General features: G+C 46.9%; 1 protein-coding gene across 1 annotated transcript in view; it reads left to right on the top strand.

The window, feature by feature from the left end:
• ARHGEF4 (Rho guanine nucleotide exchange factor 4) overlaps positions 1 to 20,496 on the top strand; it is a 214,391-nt gene that overhangs the window by 114,621 nt on the left and 79,274 nt on the right. The window contains exons 3-4 of the mRNA XM_051848762.2: positions 9,738 to 10,043; positions 16,780 to 16,903. Of these exons, the coding sequence (XP_051704722.2) occupies positions 9,738 to 10,043; positions 16,780 to 16,903 (430 nt within the window). The remainder of the gene's footprint in view (positions 1 to 9,737; positions 10,044 to 16,779; positions 16,904 to 20,496) is intronic.

Raw genomic sequence — 20,496 nt, 5'->3', positions numbered from 1 at the left:
ATCCATTTTTTTTTTCAAACGACAGGATTCCATTCCTTTTTATAGCTGAATGATACTCCATGGTGTATATACCACATTTTCTTTTATCCATTCATCTGATGATGGATGTCTTGGCTATTTTTCTTTCTTTTTTTTTTTTTCTTTTTTGACAGGCAGAGTGGACAGTGAGAGAGACAGAGAGAAAGGTCTTCCTTTGCTGTTGGTTCACCCTCCAATGGCTGCCGCGGCCGGCGTGCTGCAGCCGGCGCACCGCGCTGATCCGATGGCAGGAGCCAGGAGCCAGGTGCTTTTCCTGGTCTCCCATGGGGTGCAGGGCCCAAGCACCTGGGCCATCCTCCACTACACTCCCTGGCCACAGCAGAGAGCTGGCCTGGAAGAGGGCAACCGGAACAGAATCCGGCGCCCCGACCGGGACTAGAACCCGGTGTGCCGGCGCCGCAAGGCAGAGGATTAGCCTAGTGAGCCGCGGCGCCGGCCTGGACGTCTTGGCTATTGTGAAGAATGCTGCAGCATGGAAGTGTGCGGATCTTCCTGATGCAATGATTTCATATCTTCTGGATATATACCCGCAGTGGGATTGCTAGATCATAGGATAGCTCCATTATAATTTTGTAAGGAATCTTCATACTCTGCTCCGTACTGTCTGTACTGATTTACATTCCTGCCAACAATGTGTTCGAGTTTCCCTTTCACCTCATCTTTACCTGCATTTGTTGTTTTTGTCTTTTTTTATAATAGCCATTCTAACTGGGGTGAGAGTTCCCTGGTGTACAGTAATACTGAGTATTTCTTCATGTATCTGTTGGCTTGTTGGCCATTTTTATTTCTTCTTTTGAGAAATGTCTGTTCAGATCCTTTACCCATTTCTCTTAAGATTTAGTTTGTTTATTAGAAAGGGGGAGTGGGGGGGGGAGAGAGAGAGAGAGAGAGAGATCTTCCATCCACTGGTTCACTCCCCAAATGGACACAACAGCCAGTGCTGGGTCAGGCCAAAGCCAGGATCTTCACCCAGGTCTCCCATGTGGATGCAGAGGCCCAAAGATTTGGGCCATCCTCCACTGCTTTCCCAGGCACATTAGCAGGGAGCTGGATCAGAAGTAGAGCGGCCAGGGCTTGAACAGGTGCCCATATTAGATGCTGGTGTTGCAAGTGGCAGCTTAACCAATTATTCCACAACACTGACCCCAACCCTTTTCTTAACTAGACTGACTGGTTTTCGTTGTTGAGGCTTTTTGAGTTCCTCAAACATTCTGGATTTTAGTATTTCATCAGATAACGAGCTTGCACACCTTTTCTCCCAGTCCAGCAGTTGTCTCCACTCAACGAATTGTTTCCTTTGCTATGCAGAAATTCTTAGTTTGATACAATCTCATTTGTCTAGTTTTGCTTTTATTGTCCACCCTTTTGGGTATTATCAAAAAAATAACTGTTTATATCATTGTCTTTTTTTAAACATTTATTTATTTAAAAGGCAGAGTGACAGAGTGGTAGAGAGACACAGAGATATTTCCCATCCAGTGGTTCACTCCCCAAATGGCTACAATGGCCAGGAGGAGGCCAGGCCAAAGCCAGGAGCCTGGAATTCCATCTGGGTCTCCCATATAGGTGGCAGGGGCCCAAGCACTTGGGCCATCATCTGCTTTCACAGGTGCATTAGCAATGACTGGATTGGAAGTAGAGTAGCTGGGACTTAAACTTTCACTCTAATATGGCATGGTAGCATGGAAAGTGGCAATTTAATCATCTGCACCATAATGCTGGCACTACATTAATGTTTGGAAGTGTTTTTTACTGACTTTAAAAAAAAAAGATTATTTATTTGAAAGTCAGAGTTACACAGAGAGAGAGAAGAAGAACCAGAGAGAGAGAGAGAGAGGCCTTCCATCAGCTGGTTCACTCCCCAACTGGCCACAACGGCCAGAGCTGGGCCAATCCAAAGCCAGGAGCTTCTTCCGGGTCTCCCAAGCGAGTGCAGGGGCCCAAGGACTTGGGCCATCTTCTACTGCTTTCCCAGGCCACAGCAGAGCGCTGGATGGGAAGTGGAGCAGACAGGACTAGAACCAGCGCCCATATGGGATGCCAGCACTGCAGGTGGTGGTTTTACTGGCTATGCCACAGCACTGGCCCCACCATGCTGTTTTAATTACTATAGTGTGCTAGTATGAAGTCAGGTATTGTGATGCCTCCAGGTGTATTTTATTTTGCTCAGGACCATTTTGTTTATTCTAGGTCTTTTGTTGTTTCATTGAATTTTAAAAATGACTGTGCCTCTAATTCTGTTAACAATGTCATTGGTATTCTGATAAGGATTGCACTGACTCTGTAGATTGCTTTGGGAGGTACGAACATTTTAACAATATTAATTCTTCCAATTCATGAACATGGAATATCTTTCCTATTTTTTGTGTGTATGTCTGCTAAGATTTCTTTCATCAGTGTTTTCTAATTTTTATTGTAGAGTTCTTCCATTTCTTTGGCTAAATTTATCCTATATATTTTATTTTTTGTTAGCTATTGTAAATTGAATTTCTTTCTTTCTTTATTTCTTTTTCAATACACTAGTTATTGGTAATAAAAATGCTACCACTTTTGTATGTTGAACCATCCTTGCATCTCTGGGATAAATCCTACTTGATCATGATATGTAATATTTTTAAGAGATTCATTTACTTAGTTATTTGAAAGGCAGAGTGACAGAGAGGGAGGAAGGGACATAGAGAGAGAGAGAGAGATTTTCCATCCACACACCAAATAGCTACAGCAGTTAGGGCTGGACCCAGCCAAAGCCAGGAGCCAGGAGCCAGGAGCCAGAACTCCATCTGGGTCTCCCACATGGGTGATGAGGATTTAAGCACTTGAGCCACCATCTGCTGCATCCCAGGTGCATTAATAGGGAGCTGGATTGGAAGTAGAGTAGCTGGGTCTGATGCTAGTACTCCAATATGGGAGGCAGGTGTTACTAGGGGTGCCTTAACCCACTGTGCTCCATGAGATATGGTTTTATTGGACTGTTTGCTAATATCTTGGTGAGAATTTTTGCATCTATGTTCATCAAGGATATTGGTCTGCAGTTTTCTTTTTTGTGTTGTGACTTTGTTTTTGGTATCATAGTGATGTTGGTCGTGTTAAAAACAATATGGCAGGGCTCATCCAGGTCTACCACGTGGGTGGCAGGGGCCAAGCACTTGGGCTCACTGTTGTATTCTAAAATTGCACTTATTGAGTTCTTTAGCTACAAGATTTCTGTTTAGTTCTTTCTTAATGGTCTCTACTTCTTTGCCAAATTTGTCATTCATTTTATTATATTCCTAATTTTACTGTATTCTGTTTTGAAAAAAAGATTTATTTATTTACTTGAAAGTCAGAGTTACACAGAGAGAAGGAGGGAGGGAGGGAGGGAGAGAGAGAGAGAGAGACTTCCATTCAATGGTTAACTCCCCAAATGGCCATAACGGCCAGAGCTGCGCCAATCCGAAGCCAGGAGCCAGGAGCCAGGAGCTTATTCCAGGTCTCCCACATGGGTCCAGGGGCCCAAGGACATGGACCATTTTCTACTGCTTTCCCAGGCCATATCAGAGAGCTGTATCAGAATAGGAGCAGCTAGGACTCGAACCAGTGCCCATGTGGGATGCCAGCACTGTATACGGGTGCTTTACCCGCTATGCCTCAGTGCTGGCCCCATCTGTATTCTTTAGATCTCATACAGTTTCCTTAAAATCATGTTGAACTCTTTCTGACAATGCACTAATTTCCTTTTCTATGAGGTCTGCTGCTAGGGGGTGGCTGGTTTCCATTGAAGTATCATGTTACCTCGATTTTTCATGCTTCTTATGTACCTACATTGGCATTTGCACATCTTGTGGGTCAGTGGCCTTTTACCAGTTGTATAGGGTGGCTTTCACAGCAAAGACTGGTGATGTGTCCTGGGGTGTTGGTTGGATGTGCTGCACCAGCTTTCCTTCCAGGTGGGCACTTTAGTGTGGTGTCTGTATAGCTGTTGCAGCTGTTATCAATGTTGATGATGTCAGTGAGTGTCTCAATGGGCTAGGCTGCAGGGGTTGTGGGACTGCACGACAAACTGAGACACACCTGGCTTCTTCAGACAGTGGAGGGAGGACAGGACTGCCAGTTGTTTCCTAGGGCTTCTGCAGCCTGAGTCACTTGGAATGGGCATCTCAGATGCTTCCTTGGGGCTGCTGACAGCATCTGCTTGGCTGCTTCACAGGACCCAGGGTGGACACGATCTCAATGTGATCAATGTGATGCTGTGCAGCAGGATGGGGGAGTGTGCCTTGTGGGTTAGACTGTTTCTCTGGGGCAATGCAGCCGTGTGGCAACCTGCCAACTCAAGGCCAAACAGGACAAGACACAGGCTCCTCCAGCATCAGACGCTGCAGGTGTATGTGGGAGGACTGAGAACAACCTAGTGCCTCCTGCTCCCCTTTTCTCTGTAAGTGAAGTCTCTGTTGGTTCAGGGTTGATCTTGATTGAGATACAAGACAGGAGATGCTGGGCTTAGTTCTTTTCTCCATAAGGCCATTATGTATCTCCATGCTCTGCAATGTCTCTGCCACTTCCCCACTTGGCACCCTAGTCTCAAACGTCAAACACTCGAGTGAATCAGCGACTGCCCTTTATCCCTTGTTCTGGCTCTCTGTTGTGGAGGAAGCACGCCAGGCACCTCTGGCCAACCATCTTACTTATGCATGAACCCCTAGATGCATTCCTGATAGGACTTCTCTCCCTCATCTACATATTGCCATTGAATGTAACCCTACATAGGCTTACCTTAGACCTGTCTGGTCACAGCACAGTGATGTGTGTCTGACGACAGGGAGAAATAGGAGGTAGTCCTTAGGATATGAAAGGAGCTGTTTGCACACAGAGGTTTCTTTCTTCTAGAATTTCAGGCTTCAGTTTTGTTCCAGGGGAAGTGAGATCTGGCATCACATGGATTTGTGCTCCGAGCTAAGGGAGTTTAAGAAAGAAACCAAGATCAAGAAGGAGTATAGAAATAATTGCAGCTGAGAGACAGGGATGGGGGTGGGGGTGGGGACTAGAAATCTAGACCACCTGTGAGTGTTTTAATCCACGCTCTAACATTTCCTGGCCCTGAGAGTCTGGGCATAAGACCACACTGAGATTCTGTCCCTTATCTGGAATGGCTGGGTTAGGTGATCTCTTAGGATGCTGTCAGGTACAGCATCAATTTTGTGAATGAATGCTGCATGGATTTCCTGTCTTCTACCCTTAGCTTTTCTGATTTGAATTGCAAGGATTCAAGGTATTGATTTTAATCATAGATTTGTAAAGGTAATGGGGGGAGGATCTGTCATGAATATTTTTCATTAAAAATTTGTAGTTTAATGTTTATATGGAGAGGCACAGGTTCTAGAAGAGTGAAAACGAATTTGAGAAAGTGGGAGGAATCACTCTACCTGGATTAATTACTGCTTACTACATGAAGTAATCAAGACAGCGAGGTACTGGGAAGGGATATTCACACAGACTGATGGGAAAAGAACCCCCAAATAGACCCACACAAATATACCCAACTGATTTTTAGGTGCAAATGCAATTCAATGGAGAAATGACAGTCTTTTCCACAAAGAATACTGGACATCCAGAGACCAAAAAAAACCTGACAAATCTCACACTTTATTTAAAAATTAACTCAAAAAATTCCTTTAGCCATTGAAAGGTGGAGCTTCTGGAAATAACTTCTCTCACTTTTCCTTTCTCTGAAAACATCTTGATTTCCCCTTCATTACTGGAAAATTTTTTCACTGGATAGAAGAGGGTTCTCAGCTAACAGCTCTTTTCCTGAAAATGACATTTTAAAGATATTTGTAACTTCCTTTGGCCTCCACATATCTGGTGTCACCTAAAACATTTTTCCCTCATAAGGAAAATTTCCCTCACACTGTTTTAAAATTTTTTTCTTTGTCTTTCGATTTCAGAACTTTATGATGTTGCTTCTTGTAGATTTCCTTGCATTTATATTACGTGGGCTTTGTGCAATTAAAGCTGTGGGTTTATGTCTCTGGTGGAATTAGGTTTAGCCACTACTGTTTTGAATAATTGCATCCTTTTGCAATGCACAGATTCTTCTCTCCTTTTTGGACTCCAGTTGCCTAGGGTCTTATTTCTTCGTAGTCTCACAGGTCCCTGAAGCTATGTTCACTCTTTCCTACTCTATTTTCTCTCTGTTGTCCAGATTGTGTTGTTCTGTATTTCAGTCTTCAGACTCACTGCTTCTTGGTGCAGGAGTAGCAGTCACCTATTGCTGCGTAACCAGGCTGATCGGACTAGGTGTCTGTGGTTCTGGGGCTCCACAGGGTTGCTGTCATCTAAAGGCTTCACTGGGGTGATACCCTGCTTCCAAACCCACTCTCATGAGTGGCTTAGCCCTGGCTGGCCTCCAGCTCCTGCCGGCTGTTGGCTGGAGCAATCGGTTCCTGGATACATGAGCCTATTTAGAGGTCTCCAGGCTCACGGCTTCTCAAGTGGTTTCCCACTTAGTCCATGAGAGCCCACCCAGAATGGAAGCCACAGCCTTTTGAGAACCTAACCTTGGAAGTGACATGCTATCACTTCTAACAAAACTCTGTTCATCAGAATCTTTTCATGAAATCCAGTGTACTCTCTAAGAGAGGGGCTCAGACAAGCACTGCACATCAGGCACTGAGACCCTTTGGGGCATCTTACAGCCTGCCTACCACATGGAGTGATACTGCTGGTCTGGCAAGTCACACGGTGAAAACCACTGCTCTAATTACCGATCTCTGAACATGGACTTTTTCCCTGGGAAGATCAAAGCTCTCTGTTAAGTACATGGATACGCAGTCACACGTTGCCTAACACTTACCAACGGGGCCACATTCGGAGAAACTCACCGTTCTGTGACTTTGTCCTGTGGACATGATAGAATGTACTTATACAAACCAACATGGTACAGACCGCTACACACCCAGGTTGCATGGCATATGGTATAGCTTGTTGCTTATGATGAATAAGACAAAAAGAGATCAAATCAGACACAAGAGAAAATGTCTCAATCAGAAAACATGGCAAACATAAGATATATAAGGCTGCTGGTGTTCTAACATACCATTTGACTGTAAACTTCTTTTATAACGAGGAATATCATAATTCTAAAAAACATAGTACGGTAAACACATCAACCAGTGACACATTTATTATCAAGTATTATGTATCATATATACTTATCATATAATCATGTGCAAAAATTTTCAGCTCCATGATAATCTTATGAGGCCGACCTTGTTGTGTACGTGGTGTGGCATTGACTGAAACATTGTTATTTTGCTCATGAGTACAGCTGCATCCTCTCATGCTGGGGGATGCAGCGGGAGAAGAGCTGATTCTTTTTCCATTGAGCTTGTGGAAAAAATCACCTAGGACATCCACATTGCCCACCAGCCTTCTCTCTAAAGGCCCTAGAAAATGCTAAGTTCTGGGCCAGCATTGTAGCATCACTGTTCTAACTGCCACCCGCAACACTGGCATCCCATATGGGCAGGGGTTTGGGTCCCAGCTGCTGCATTTCTGATCCAGCTCCCTGCTAATGGCCTGGGAACAGCAGTAGAAGGTGGCCCAAGTGTGTGGGTCCCTGCTGCCCACGTAGGAGACCACGATGAAGCTCCTGGATCCTGGCTTTGGCCAGACCTAGGGTTAGCCATTTTGGCTAAATCTCAGTTCACAGGCTATACACCAAAACCACTATGCAACCATCCATCCATCCATTATCCACCCATCTCTCCAACTCCCTCCTCCTATATTCTCAATCCCTCTCTCTCTCTACTCCCCCCATAAATACATGTGTGTGTATAGAGTTTCTAAAGCAGACTCTTGATAAAGTTCAAAGAAACCCCACCTTCATTTCTACCATGTATCTTGCACAAAGGGCATGGTGGTGGCATTCCACAGAGGTGCTTGCTGGGAAGAAGTGTCTGCTGGCTGCGGATGGGGTGTGGCTACACTTGCACAGCACATGGGGAGAAAAAGGTTTCTTCTCTCGGTGGACTTAGGTTGATTCCAAAGAACAGGGATACTGGTGCCATCAACCCAAGCCTAACAGTTCTGCTGGCATGGGTGTGTTTTACTTTACAGTGGGTAGGTGGCTGGGTGCATAACCACACCCAGGGACAGTGATGGCAGTGGGAGTGAGGTGGAGCTTTGCACTCGGTTCTGTCAACCTCTGTGTCAAAGCCAAACGGAGTTTGGAAGTGCTCCTGCTGAAATTCTGTTCTCGAGGGTCACTGTTCAAGCCCTGGCCACCACCACTGACCTGTGAAGTGTGTTTTAATGAGCACACTTGAACATGACTATGTAAGACCCAATTCTTTGATCAAAGTAGAAGACTGGATGGTTTGAAACAGTCTTGAAAGTAGACATTTTAGGCCGGCGCCGCAGCTCAACAGGCTAATCCTCCGCCTAGCGGCTCCGGCACACCGGGTTCTAGTCCCGGTCGGGGCTCCGGATTCTGTCCCGGTTGCCCCTCTTCCAGGCCAGTTCTCTGCTGTGGCCAGGGAGTGCAGTGGAGGATGGCCCAAGTGCTTGGGCCCTGCACCCCATGGGAGACCAGGAGAAGCACCTGGCTCCTGCCTTCGGATTAGCTTGGTGTGCCGGCCGCAGCGCACCAGCCGCGGCAGCCATTGGAGGGTGAACCAATGGCAAAAAGGAAGACCTTTCTCTCTGTCTCTCTCTCTCTCTCTCTCTCACTGTCCACTCTGCCTGTCAAAAAAAAAAAAAAAAAAAAAAAAAAAAAAGTAGACATTTTAACCAAGAAAATATCTGTTTTATTCCTAATCTTCACATCTTCCAAAATTACTGTGGACAAAGAATTTTGGGGCCAATGCTGTGGCACAGAAGGTTAAGTTGCCATCTGCAATACTGGCATCCCATATGGGTGCTAGTTTGAGTCCCAGCTGCCCCTCTTCTGATCCAGCTCCCTGCTAATGCGCCTGGGAAAGCAGCAGAAGATGGCTCAAGTGTTTAGGCCCCTGCACTCATGTGGGAGACCTGGATGGAGTTCTAGGTTCCTGGCTTTGGCCTGACCCAGTCCCAGCCATTGTGGCCATTTGAGGAATGAACCAGCAGATGAAACTCGCTCGACTGCTTGCTCTCTCCCCTCCTCCCTCCCTCCCTCTCCTTAATTCTACCTTTCAAATAAATATTTTTAAGATGTATTTATTTAAAAGTCAGAGTTACACAGAGAGAGGAGAGGCAGAGAGAGAGAGAGAGAGAGAGAGAGAGAGAGAGAGAGAGGTCTTCCATCTGATGGTTCACTCCCCAATTGGTCGCAACGGCAGGAGCTGCGCCAACACGAAGCCAGGAGCCAGGAGTTTCTTCCAGGTCTCCTACGTGGGTGCAGGGGTCCAAGGAGCTGGGCCATCTTCTACTGCTTTCCCAGACCACAGCAGAGAGCTGGATAGGAAGTGGAGCAGTTGGGTCTCGAACCGGTGCCCATATGGGATGCCGGCACTGCAGGCCAGGGTGTTAACCCACTGCGCCACAGCGCCGGTCCTCAAATAAAAAAAAAAAAATATATATATATATATATTTTAAAAAAAGACAAATTTCACTGGAATCTGTACTTGGAGAATGAGCCAAAACCTAGTGATGTACACAAGAGGGAGTGACAGAGGAAGGACAGTGTCTCCCGGATTTGTCCTCTCTGCAGTGTCTGACCCCTTCTCCTCTCTACTCTGCAGAACCCCGAGCCCTGGGAAGAACCACCAGGCGAGCAGCCCCGCGGCGCCCAAGTACAGAAAGCTCTGCACACAGAGCTGGCTCCAAGGCTGCTGTCCAGTGCCCAGGTGTCAGGGTGGGCCCTCCCCTCCATCTCTGCAGAGGAGGCCCCCAGGGAGGCTCTGCCCCACCCAAGGAGCACCTATCAGCGCCTATGCTGCAGTGCGGATGACCTGTGGCTGGAGAAGACGCAGAGGAGGAGGCTGGAGGAGCAGGGCCAGGTTAAAAGGAAGAAGCATGCAGGGATCTCACACAAAGGCAGAGTCCAGGTAAGTCCTTCCTGGGCCAGGACCAGCCTGGAATCTTCTCTTCCCATGCAGCTGCCTGCCTTAACTGACTCTGCCCTGTGCTGTCATTCATCCCCCGCCTTCCCTCCTGCAAGGCCCCTGGAATACAGCAACCTGGCCAGGCCCGCCCCCTGCCCAGGACAGCATTTTCCCCAAAGCCATGGAGATCAGAGCTCCCTCCTCTTCCCTGGGGTCCCTGTTTGTGCCCAGCCCTACAAGGCCCCAAAGCAGAGAAGAAGAAGGTGAGTCCCTGGTACTCTAGGACTTTACCGTAGTAATCACCATTTAGTGAATGCCTACCGTGTGCCCAGTACTGCACTGGACCCTGCGTTAGCACTGGCCCTAATCCTCAGGAAAGTGCAAGACATTTTCATGTAACAGTCTTCGTGACATGAACTAAATGCAATGACATTTTGACACCACGATTTGTTTTTAATATTGAGACCTTTTTTTAAAAAAAAAATTATTTATTTAGAAAGGCAGAGAGATATACAGAGACATGGATAGACACAGAGAAAGGGCTTATTTTTCTTGGTGCATTCCCCACACAAGGGCAAAGCCAGGAGCTCAGAACTCCATCTAGGTCTCCCACATGGGTGGCAGGTGCCTAAGCACTTTGGCAGTTATCTGCTGCTTTCCCAGGAGCATCAGCAGGGAGTTGGATCAGAGCAGAGCAGCTGGGATTTGGCCTGGTGCTCCAATATGGATGTCAGCGTCACAAGTGGCAACGTAACCCACTGCGCCACAATGCCAGCCCCAACACCATGATTTATGTGAAACTGGCAGCTTATCTGAAAATGACTTAAAAGTGCTGACATCAAACCTTTTACCCAACCTCTGAGTGTTGGCTGATTGCGCTATCCACTTTGTCTATTTCACTACCAAGTTTCTATTAGTTCTGTTGACCAATGAGATGTAAGTGGTGGAAGTCTCCAAAAAAGATTGTTAATTTTCCATTTCTCCTTTAAATTTAAATTCTATTAGTTTCTCCTCCATATATCTTATAAGTCCATGGTTATTAGAGTCATTGAAATTAATGACAGTTGTGCCAGCATTGTGGCATAGTAGGTAAAGCCACAATCTGCAATGCTAGAATTTCACATGGGCATCGGTTCATGTCCCAGCTGCTCCACTTCCATTCCAGATCTCTGCGAACGGTCTGAGAAAAGCAGCAGAAGATGGCCCACCTGCAGGGGCTACCCATGTGGGAGACCTGGAAGAAGCTCCTGGCTTCTGGCTTCAGCCTGGCCCACTCCCAGCCGTGTGGCTATCTGGGGAGTGAATCAGCGGAAGGGAGAGATCTGTCTGTCTTTCCCTCTCTCTGTAACTCCCTCAAATAAATACATCTTAAAAAAAAAAAGAAATTAAGGATGTTTATCTCTTCCTGGTAAACTCACTCTTACTATGCCGTGTCCTTGTGTATCCTTGTTAAGTTCCTTCTCTGGAGTTGCTTTTGTCTGATATCAATATAACCACTCAAGTTTTCTTCTGAGGAGTGTTTGTGTGGCTTACGTGTTCCATCCTTTTACTTTTTACAACTTATTTACTTGTGAGGCAGTGAGAGCCAAGACACATGGAGAGCTCCTGTCCAGTGGTTCAGCAGCAACAATGGCTTCTGGGCCATGTCAAAGCCAGGAGCCGGGAGCTGAATCCAGGTCTCCCCCTTGGGTGGCAGGGACCTAACCACTTCAGCCATCATTGTTGCCTCCCAGGGTCTGAGCAGCAAGAAGCCAGAATCGGGAGCAGAGCCAAGACTACAGCCTAAGCATTCCAATATGGAATGTGGACATCCCACCAAACCTCTTAACCACCACCCCAACACGCACGCCCTCTTCCTCTTACTTATTTATTTATTTTACTTATCTTTATTTCAGGTTTCTTGTGAATAGCATATTTTAGATGTTAGGTCTTTTCCTTTAATAAATTTGATCTCTTTCTTTTAATTATATTCTTTCATTTAAATGTATATATTTAATGTATTTATTAAATGTATACTGATGTGCTTGGATTTATTTCTACCAGGTCAGTGGTCGCCCCATGGTCATATTCACTGCTTTATCTCCTTTCACTGTCTTCTGCTGGATTGCTTTGGTATTTTTAGTTTTCGGTTTTAACTTATCCGCTGAATTTCTGTGCAGCTCTTGTTTTAGTGGTCGCTCTAGAGATGAACATACGTCCTCAGCTTTTCAGTCCGCTTGGGATTCATACTGTGCCACTTCCAAGGAGAGCGCAGAAGCCTCCTGCTGTGGGGTTCCTTTACCCACCCTGCTGTGGTTTGGATGTGGTTTGTCCTCCTCCCCCTAAAACTCACGTTAAGGCTTGGGCCCAACCTAACAGCACTGAGAGATGCTGGGACTCTGAAAGGGTAATCAGGTCACTGGGGCTCCACCTCCATGAAGGATTCAGGCAGGGCCCGTGGAGAGGGCTGGGTGTCATGAGAGGGCTGGGTGTCATGAGAGGGCTGGGTGTCGTGAGAGGGCTGGGTGTCATGAGAGGGCTGGGTGTCATGAGAGAGGGCTGAGTGTCATGAGAGAGGGCTGGGTGTCATGAGAGAGGGCTGAGTGTCATGAGAGAGGGCTGGGTGTCATGAGAGAGGGCTGAGTGTCATGAGAGAGGGCTGGGTGTCATGAGAGAGGGCTGGGTGTCGTGAGAGAGGGCTGGGTGTCATGAGAGAGGGCTGGGTGTCATGAGAGGGCTGGGTGTCGTGAGAGGGCTGGGTGTCATGAGAGGGCTGGGTGTCATGTGGGAGGGTGTCAATGTCTCCAGGCACTGAGTTCCTTCGGTTTTCCTGTTTGAAGTTTGCTGAGCTCTTACATTTTTAAGTTATGATTTGCATTTGTTTCCAGCAGTTACAAATATTTGTTGATATTATTTGACACCACAGTGTCTGCTTTCTGGGATGTTGCTGAGAACAGTAGACCTCTGCTGTATTCCATGAGTCCCGAGACTCTGTACTTCCCCCCAGTCTTTTTCTCTCTGTTCTGCTGGCTGGATCACTTCATGACTGATTCTTTCCTGTCTCATCGTATTTTATAACTGAACTCTGCCAGTGAATCACTTATTTCAGTTAAGCTTTCCAGTTCTGATATTTCCATTTTATTATTTTTATATCTATTAACCTGCTGTATTTCCCATTCATTTCAAAATTATTCATGTTTACTCCTTTTTTTGAAGAGTTCTTTTTTTATTGGAAAGTCAGAGTTACACAGAAAGAGGAGATTCAGAGAGAGAGAGAAAGAGAGAGAGAGAGAGATCTTCCATCCACTGGTTCACTCTCCAGATGGCTGCAACGGCCAGAGCTGGGCCGATATGAAGCCAAGAGCCGGAGTTTCTTCTGGGCCTCCCACGTGGGTGCAGGGGCCCAAGGACTTGGGCCACCCTCCACTGCTTTCCCAGCCCATAGCAGAAAGCCAGATAGGAAGTAGAGCAGTGGGGACTCAAACCAGCACTGCAGGCAATGGCTTTACCTGCTATGCCACAGCACCGGCCCCCTCACTTCTTAGAGTATGGTTGCACAGGAGCTGTTTTGAAGTCTTTGAAAATTTAAAACACTGTGTCACCTTGGTGTTGGCATCTGCTGACTGTCTTTTTCCCTAGAAAGGTGAGATGTTTTCATAGTTCTATTTATGTCAATTAATTCTGGGTTGCATATTATAAAACTCTGGGCCTTGTACAGTTCCCATGGAGAATGATGATGATTGAGGTTTTCAGGCAACTGACCTGGCAAAATTCAGGTCACAAGGTGTTACTGGCCTTTTTCGTACGTCAGTCCAGGTTTAAGATATCTGCAGTGCTGTCTGGGGAATGCGGATCACCCAGTGGCCAGTCTGGAAATTACAATGTTCTACCCTTGGTACAGTTCTCAAAGACTCTGGGTCTATTCAGGGTCAGATGCACTCATGCAGTTTGGAGGTTCAGCCCAGGGGTTCAGACATAACCATGGGATTATTCTCTTGAACTCCCTCCTCTCTGGCCTGAAAATTTCTTGGTCTTTTTTTTTTTTTTTAAGAAAAATGATTTTGTAAAGATTTATTTATTTATTTGAAAGGCAGAGTTACAGAGGCAAGGAGAGAGGTCTTGCATCCACTGGTTCACTCTCCAATTGGCACAACGGGCAGAGTTGGGCTGATTTGAAGTCAGGAGCCAGGAGCTTCTTTTGGATCTCCCACATGGGTGCAGGGGCCCAAGGACTTGGACCATCTTCCACTGCTTTCCCAGGCCACAGCAGAGAGCTGGATCAGAAGAGGAGCAGCTGAGACTTGAACCTGTGCCCATATGGGATGCCAGCACTACAGGCAGAGACTTAGTCTACTATGCCACAGCACCAGCCCAAATGATTTTTTTTTCACTTATTTGAATGGTAGCATGATGGAGAGAGATCTCCTATGTGCTGTTTCACTACTCAAATGGTCCCAGTGTCCAGTGCTGGGCTAGGCTGACTCCAGGAGAGTGCAACTCCATCTGTGACTCTCATGTGGGTGTCAAGGCCCCCAGGACTCGGCCATCATCCATTGCTTCCCCTGGAGCATGAGCAGGAAGCTGAACCTCTTTGTCTCTTCACTAGAAACCTAGAGCTTTTGTTTTCCCACTGTGCCACTCACTTCCTGAAACAATTTCTATGTCTGGAACAAACTGGCAGGAGAACAGGGAGACAAAAACCAAAGTGAGAATTCTTCCACCCTCTTTTGGGGCTACAATTCCTAGGTCAGAAAGTATTCCCCTTCCTCAGAGTTTCAGGCATCTGCTTGCCCACCACGGCCACTACAGTGGGACTGTCTAGGGAGTAGGAGAAAACAGCATCAAAACACACATGATTTCCCCATTCCCTCCCGTCTTTGGGGACCCCTTTTCTCTCTTCAGACAAAGAAGGCTGTTGCTTTTGGAGTTCTTCTTGTCCACACCTAGTTTCAAGCTGCAGTTGGTTGGGTTCAGGCCAAGGGATCCCACAGGGACAACAAACAGGAAACACCGCAGGATTACCACAGCCTCACATCTTGTTTCCTTCCCCAACCCACCTGCTACCATGTGCTTTCAGGGTCCTCAGGTGGCCGGTTGATGCCGTCTGCCTGGTGTTTTTAGTTGCATTCAAGTGGGAGGGATGGCATGCAGTATGCCACTGCATCTTAATCCTTGCTTGCATATTTCCAGAAATCACTAAAAACATCTTCTGAACACTGTTTTTGCTTAATAGTGTGCAGAGGGGCCAGCGCTGTGGCATGGTGGGTAAAGCCGCTGCCTGCAGTGCTGGCATCCCATATGGGCACCGGTTCGAGTCTCAGCTTCTCCACTTCTGATGCAGCTCTCTGCTATGGCCTGGGAGAGCAGTCAAAGATGGACTTGGAACAGTTTGCAGAATACAAAAGCAAAAGGAAAAGGAACAAGCACTTATTTGAATACATACTATGTTTTTAATGTTGATTTTATTTGTTTTCACCTACTTAAAAGGCAGAGTCACACAATCTCTCTCTCTCTCTCTCTCTCTCTCTCTCACACACACACACACACACACACACACACACGGAGAGAGAAGGGGAGTTGCGGATATTCTATCAGTTGATTTAGTCTTCAAATGCCTGAAACAGCCATGGCTAGGACAGGCTGCAGCCAAGAGCTCTAAACTCCATCCAGGTCTCCCACATGGGTAAAGGGACCCAAGCACTTGAGTCATCACTTGCTGCTTCCTAGGAACATTCACAGGAAGCTGGATTGGAACTGGAAGAGCCAGGACTCGAACCAGCACTTGGACATGGGTTACAGGCATCCCCAGCAGCAGCATAATCCATTGTGCTACAGCGCCCAACTGCACACCATGATTTTTCAGTTAATAGCTTTAAGATAGAAAAAACTGGAAAGGGGGATGGCACTGTGGCGTAGTGTGTAAAGCCACTGCCTACAGTGCCAGCATCCCATATGGACACTTGTTTGAGTCTTGTCTGCTCCACTTCTGATCCAGCTCTCTGCTGTGGCCTGGGAAAGCAGCAGAGGATGGCCCAAGTCCTTGGGCCCCTGCACCCGCATGGGAGATCCAGAAGAAGCTCCTGGCTTCTGGCTTCGGATCAGCACAGCTCTGGCTGTTGCAGCCAACTGGGGAGTGAACCAGCAGATGGAAGACCTCTCTCTCTCTCTCTCTTTCTCTCTCTCTCTCTGACTCTGCCTCTCTGTAACTCTGCCTTTCAAAGAGAGAGAGAGAGAGAGAGAAGGAAAGGAGGGAGGGAGGGAGGAAGGAAGCCAAACCTGGAAAGGCCAAGTTTCTCACTCGATTATGGGATGATAAAGAGAAGGACCACATCCCTTGCCTGCCCAAGAACCCCTATAACGCTGGACCCTTCCTGCCTTAAGGGTAGGGTCTGTTTCCTAGTTGTGAGCTGTCAGGAACTTCGTAAAATGCATTTTAATCAAGTGCCCTCCAAAGAATGTGACTTAGCTAAAAGAGTCTAGGAGATCTGGGAATCTGAGACTTCAGTGTGTCACACTGCTGGATGATGAATTAAGTCTGCCAGGGCTGCCACACACAGGCATTCAGGTTGCACAGAACAGATTCCAGGAGAAACTTCCTCATGCGTTAGGTATTAAACAGCACCTCCAAGAGCTCTGCCCATTTTGACTACGTGCTTTGCTCCCAGGAAAGGCGCTGGGCAACTGGCAAAATGAGGAGGTAGCAACGGCAGCCTGTCATCTCTCTTCTTCATTACCCTCTGCCTCTTTCCTCCTCTCCTAGGGCTGGAGGAAGACGACTGCCGCTGCCCCAGAGTCCCTGGATCTCCCCAGAAGCCATCCGCTCTCCCAGAGTGCCCCAGCAGGACTGAACCACGTGGGCCGGCCACCACACACACCTGCCACTGGTGAGTTGCATGCCTTTCTTTCTGCTACACACTCTGGTGTCACGGCAAGTAGGAGAGGAGTGAGTACTGTTGGGGGCTTTGCTACAGAAGCAGTTTGATGGCGAGAGAGAAACAACTGTCTCATCCCCTTAGTTAGGAAGCAGGGCCGAGTACCCAAAGGCGATTCTTAGCTGGCGGCAGATTCCACTGTTGAATCTCCAGCCTGCTCTTAGCTTGGTTTGGGCAGAACCACTGACTGTCCCAGGGTCTTACGGATGCCTAAGATGTAACCTGCAGACAAAGTAACCGTGTAGTGAGCTGTCTCTAATCTAGTGATGGATCTTTAGGGCTTCCCCTGGTGAGGAGCGAGAGCCTTTTCTTTGAGATTAATGGCAGGCTGTATGCTAACAGCATCACGTGACATATTGGCCTACAAATCTGCTGACTTTTTGGGGCCAGAAGGGACTTGTGCCCAGGTGAGGGCCAGCTATGGCTACCACCTTTCTTAACACTAACCCAGGAGGGACTGGGCATGCTGACAGTGTTCAGGGGCTCCTGGTGGGAGGGCAGAGGTCGGGTATCAGGTCTTGAGCAGGTGTGTACTACCATACCAGCTGGCTGGAGGAAGAGGCTAACTCTGGTGTCTAAGAAAGATAAATGAGGGTAAATCCCTATAGGGAGTTGAAGAAACAAACCAGCTACAACTGTCAGAGAGACATGCACTCTGCCCAGGCTTGAGGAGCGAACACTGAGTGGGATAACCTTCAAGGCTATTAGTAGTTCGACTCTGTTGGAGCTTAAAGACCCACAGGAAGCCAGGGAGGCTGAGCAGAAGCTGATGTGTACCGAGTGCTGTTTTGCACCAAGCAGCAGAAGTTGGCACCTGCCATGTGAAGGAATCCATTCTGATGAATGGGATCTAGGATTGGATCTCCTGTGACTGGCTTCTTTTTGTCACATGTATCAGTACTTCATTTCATTTTATCACTGGATAACACATTTCATGGCATGGATATACCACAATTTGCTTACTCATTCGTCTGTTGATGGACATTTGGATTGTTTCCACCTTTTTGGTGATGGTGAACAATGCTGCAGTAACATTTGTATGTAAACTTCCTTGCAGACAAGTTTTGGTTTCTCCTGGAAATGGGGTCAAATGGGGGCTCTGTATTGAATCATTTGAGGAACTGGCAGCTGCATCATCTGCTAGTTCCCAATTTCTCCACATCCTCACCAACCTTGGTTATCTAACTTTTGATTTTAGCCAAACTAGTGGGCATAAGGTCGTATCCCATGATGGTTTTGATTTGCACTTCCCTGGTGACTAATGATATTCATGTGCTTATTGGCCATTTGTGTATCTTCTTTGGAGAAATGTCTATCAAAATTCTTTGCTTATTTTTTAAAATTTGTTTATTTATTTGAAAGGCAGAGTTACAGACAGAGAGAGGTCGAGACAGAGAGAGGTCTTCTGTCTGCTGGTTCATTCCCCAAATGGCCACAACAGCTGGAGGTAGGCAGATCCAAAGCCAGGAGCCAGAAGCTTCTTCCAGGTCTCCCATGTGGGTGCAGGGGCCCAAGCACTGCAGTCATCTTCCACTGCTTTCCCAGGCACATTAGCAGGGAGCTGGATCAGAAGTGGAGCAGCCGGGACTTGAATTGGTGCCCACATGGGATGCTGGCACTGCAGGCCGAGGATTTAACCCACTGCGCCACAGCGCCAGCCCCACCATATTGTCTTGATCACTATTATCGCAAACTAAGTATTGAAATCAGGAAACAGGAGTTTTCCTACTTCTTTGTCAGGATCTTCTTGGCTATTCTGGGTCTCTTACAAGTGCATATGAATTTAAAAATCAAGTTGTCACTTTCCTTAAAGGAATCATTTAGGATTCTGTTGGAGATTGTGCTGAATCTGTGAATGTTTTAGGAAAGCACTGCCATCTTGGGGGCCAGTGCTGTGGCACAGCAGGTTAAAGCCGCGGCCTGAAGCGCCGGCATCCCATATGGATGCCGGTTCAAGTCCCGCTCCACTTCTGATCCAGCTCTCTGCTATGGCCTGGGAAAGCAGTAGAGGATGGCCCAAGTCCTTGGGCCCCTGTGCCTGCGTGGGAGACCCGGAAGAAGCACTTGGCTCCTGGCTTTGGATCAGCTCAGCTCTGGCCATTACAGTCATTTGGGGAATGAACCAGCGGATGGAAGACTGACCTCTCTCTCTCTCTCTCTCTCTCTCTGGCTCTACCTCTCTCTGTAACTCTTTCAAATAAATAAAATAAATCTTAAAAAAAAATAAGGAAAGTAATGCCATCTTAATACTGAATCTTCTAAGACATGGATGTGGGATACTTTTATGTTTACTTGGATCTTTTAAAAATACTTTCAACAATATGTTATAGTTTTCAGAGTATAAGTTTGTATTTCTTTTGATAAATGTATTCCTAAATACTTTACTCATCTGGATGCTTACCATGCACCAGATAGAATCCCCCTAAAAATCATATATTGCAGTCGCATTATCCCCAGCATGACTGTATGTGGAGATAGGGCCTTGTCTTACTCTGTTTTGTGTTGCTATGGGAGAATTCCTGAGAGTAGGTAATTTACAAAGAACTAAGACGTCCGTCTTACAGCCCTGGAGGCTGGGAAGTGCGAGGTGGAGGAGACAGCACGTGGTGAGGGCACTCTTGCTGCATCATAGCTGGGCAGCGAGCATCTTGTGGGAAGGGAATGTGGGGGAGAGGGCAAGAGAGGGTCTAATCACCTCTTACTAGGCCCCACCTCCCAACATGGTTGCACTGGGAATTCAGGATTCTACATCTGAACCTTGGAACACACATTCCAACCACAGTATTCTACACATACCCCCCACACACACCAAATTCAATCCTCACATGCAAATACATTCATCATTCCATCCTAATAGTCCCAAAGTCTTAACTTATTCAAGCCTCAGTTCCAAATCCAAAGCCCAAGGGGCTGGCATTGTGGTGCAGCGAGTTAAGGGCATCCCCTGTCAGAGTTCCAGTTCAAGTCCTGGCTGCTCCACTTCCAATCCAGCTTCCTGCTAATGCATCTTGGAAGACAGTGGATAATGGTCCAAGTGCTTGGGCTCCGGTCACCCACATGGGAGACCCAGATGGAGTTCCTCCTACTGGCTTCAGCAAAGCCAGTCCCGGATGTTTCAGTCATATGGGGAGTAAACCAGCAGATGGAAGATGTCTCATTCATTCATTCTCTCTCCTTCCCTCTCGGACATTCAAATGAATAATAGAATAGATAAATAAATCTTTTTTAAAAAATCCACAAAGTCCAGAATCTTATCTAATCAGATATGAGTGAGGCTTAAGGTGGGATTCATCACAAGGCAAATTCCCCACACTACTCTGAGCCTATGAAATTAAACAAGTTATCTGCTTCAAAAATACAATGGTGGTCAAGACATAGGACAGACACTCCCATCTGGAAAGGGGTAACTGGTCCCTAAATCCAAAACTCAACAGAGGGAAAAAAGCTGGACAATAATCTCTGACTCTGTATTTGGTATCCTGGGCATACCAGGTAGCGTGGGACCTCTGAGGCCTCCATCAGCCCTGTTCCTTTGGTGCTACTGG

This window comes from Oryctolagus cuniculus, chromosome 3 (assembly GCF_964237555.1).
Source record: "Oryctolagus cuniculus chromosome 3, mOryCun1.1, whole genome shotgun sequence".
Taxonomy (NCBI): domain Eukaryota; kingdom Metazoa; phylum Chordata; class Mammalia; order Lagomorpha; family Leporidae; genus Oryctolagus; species Oryctolagus cuniculus.
This window is presented reverse-complemented; position numbering and strand designations above follow the sequence as displayed.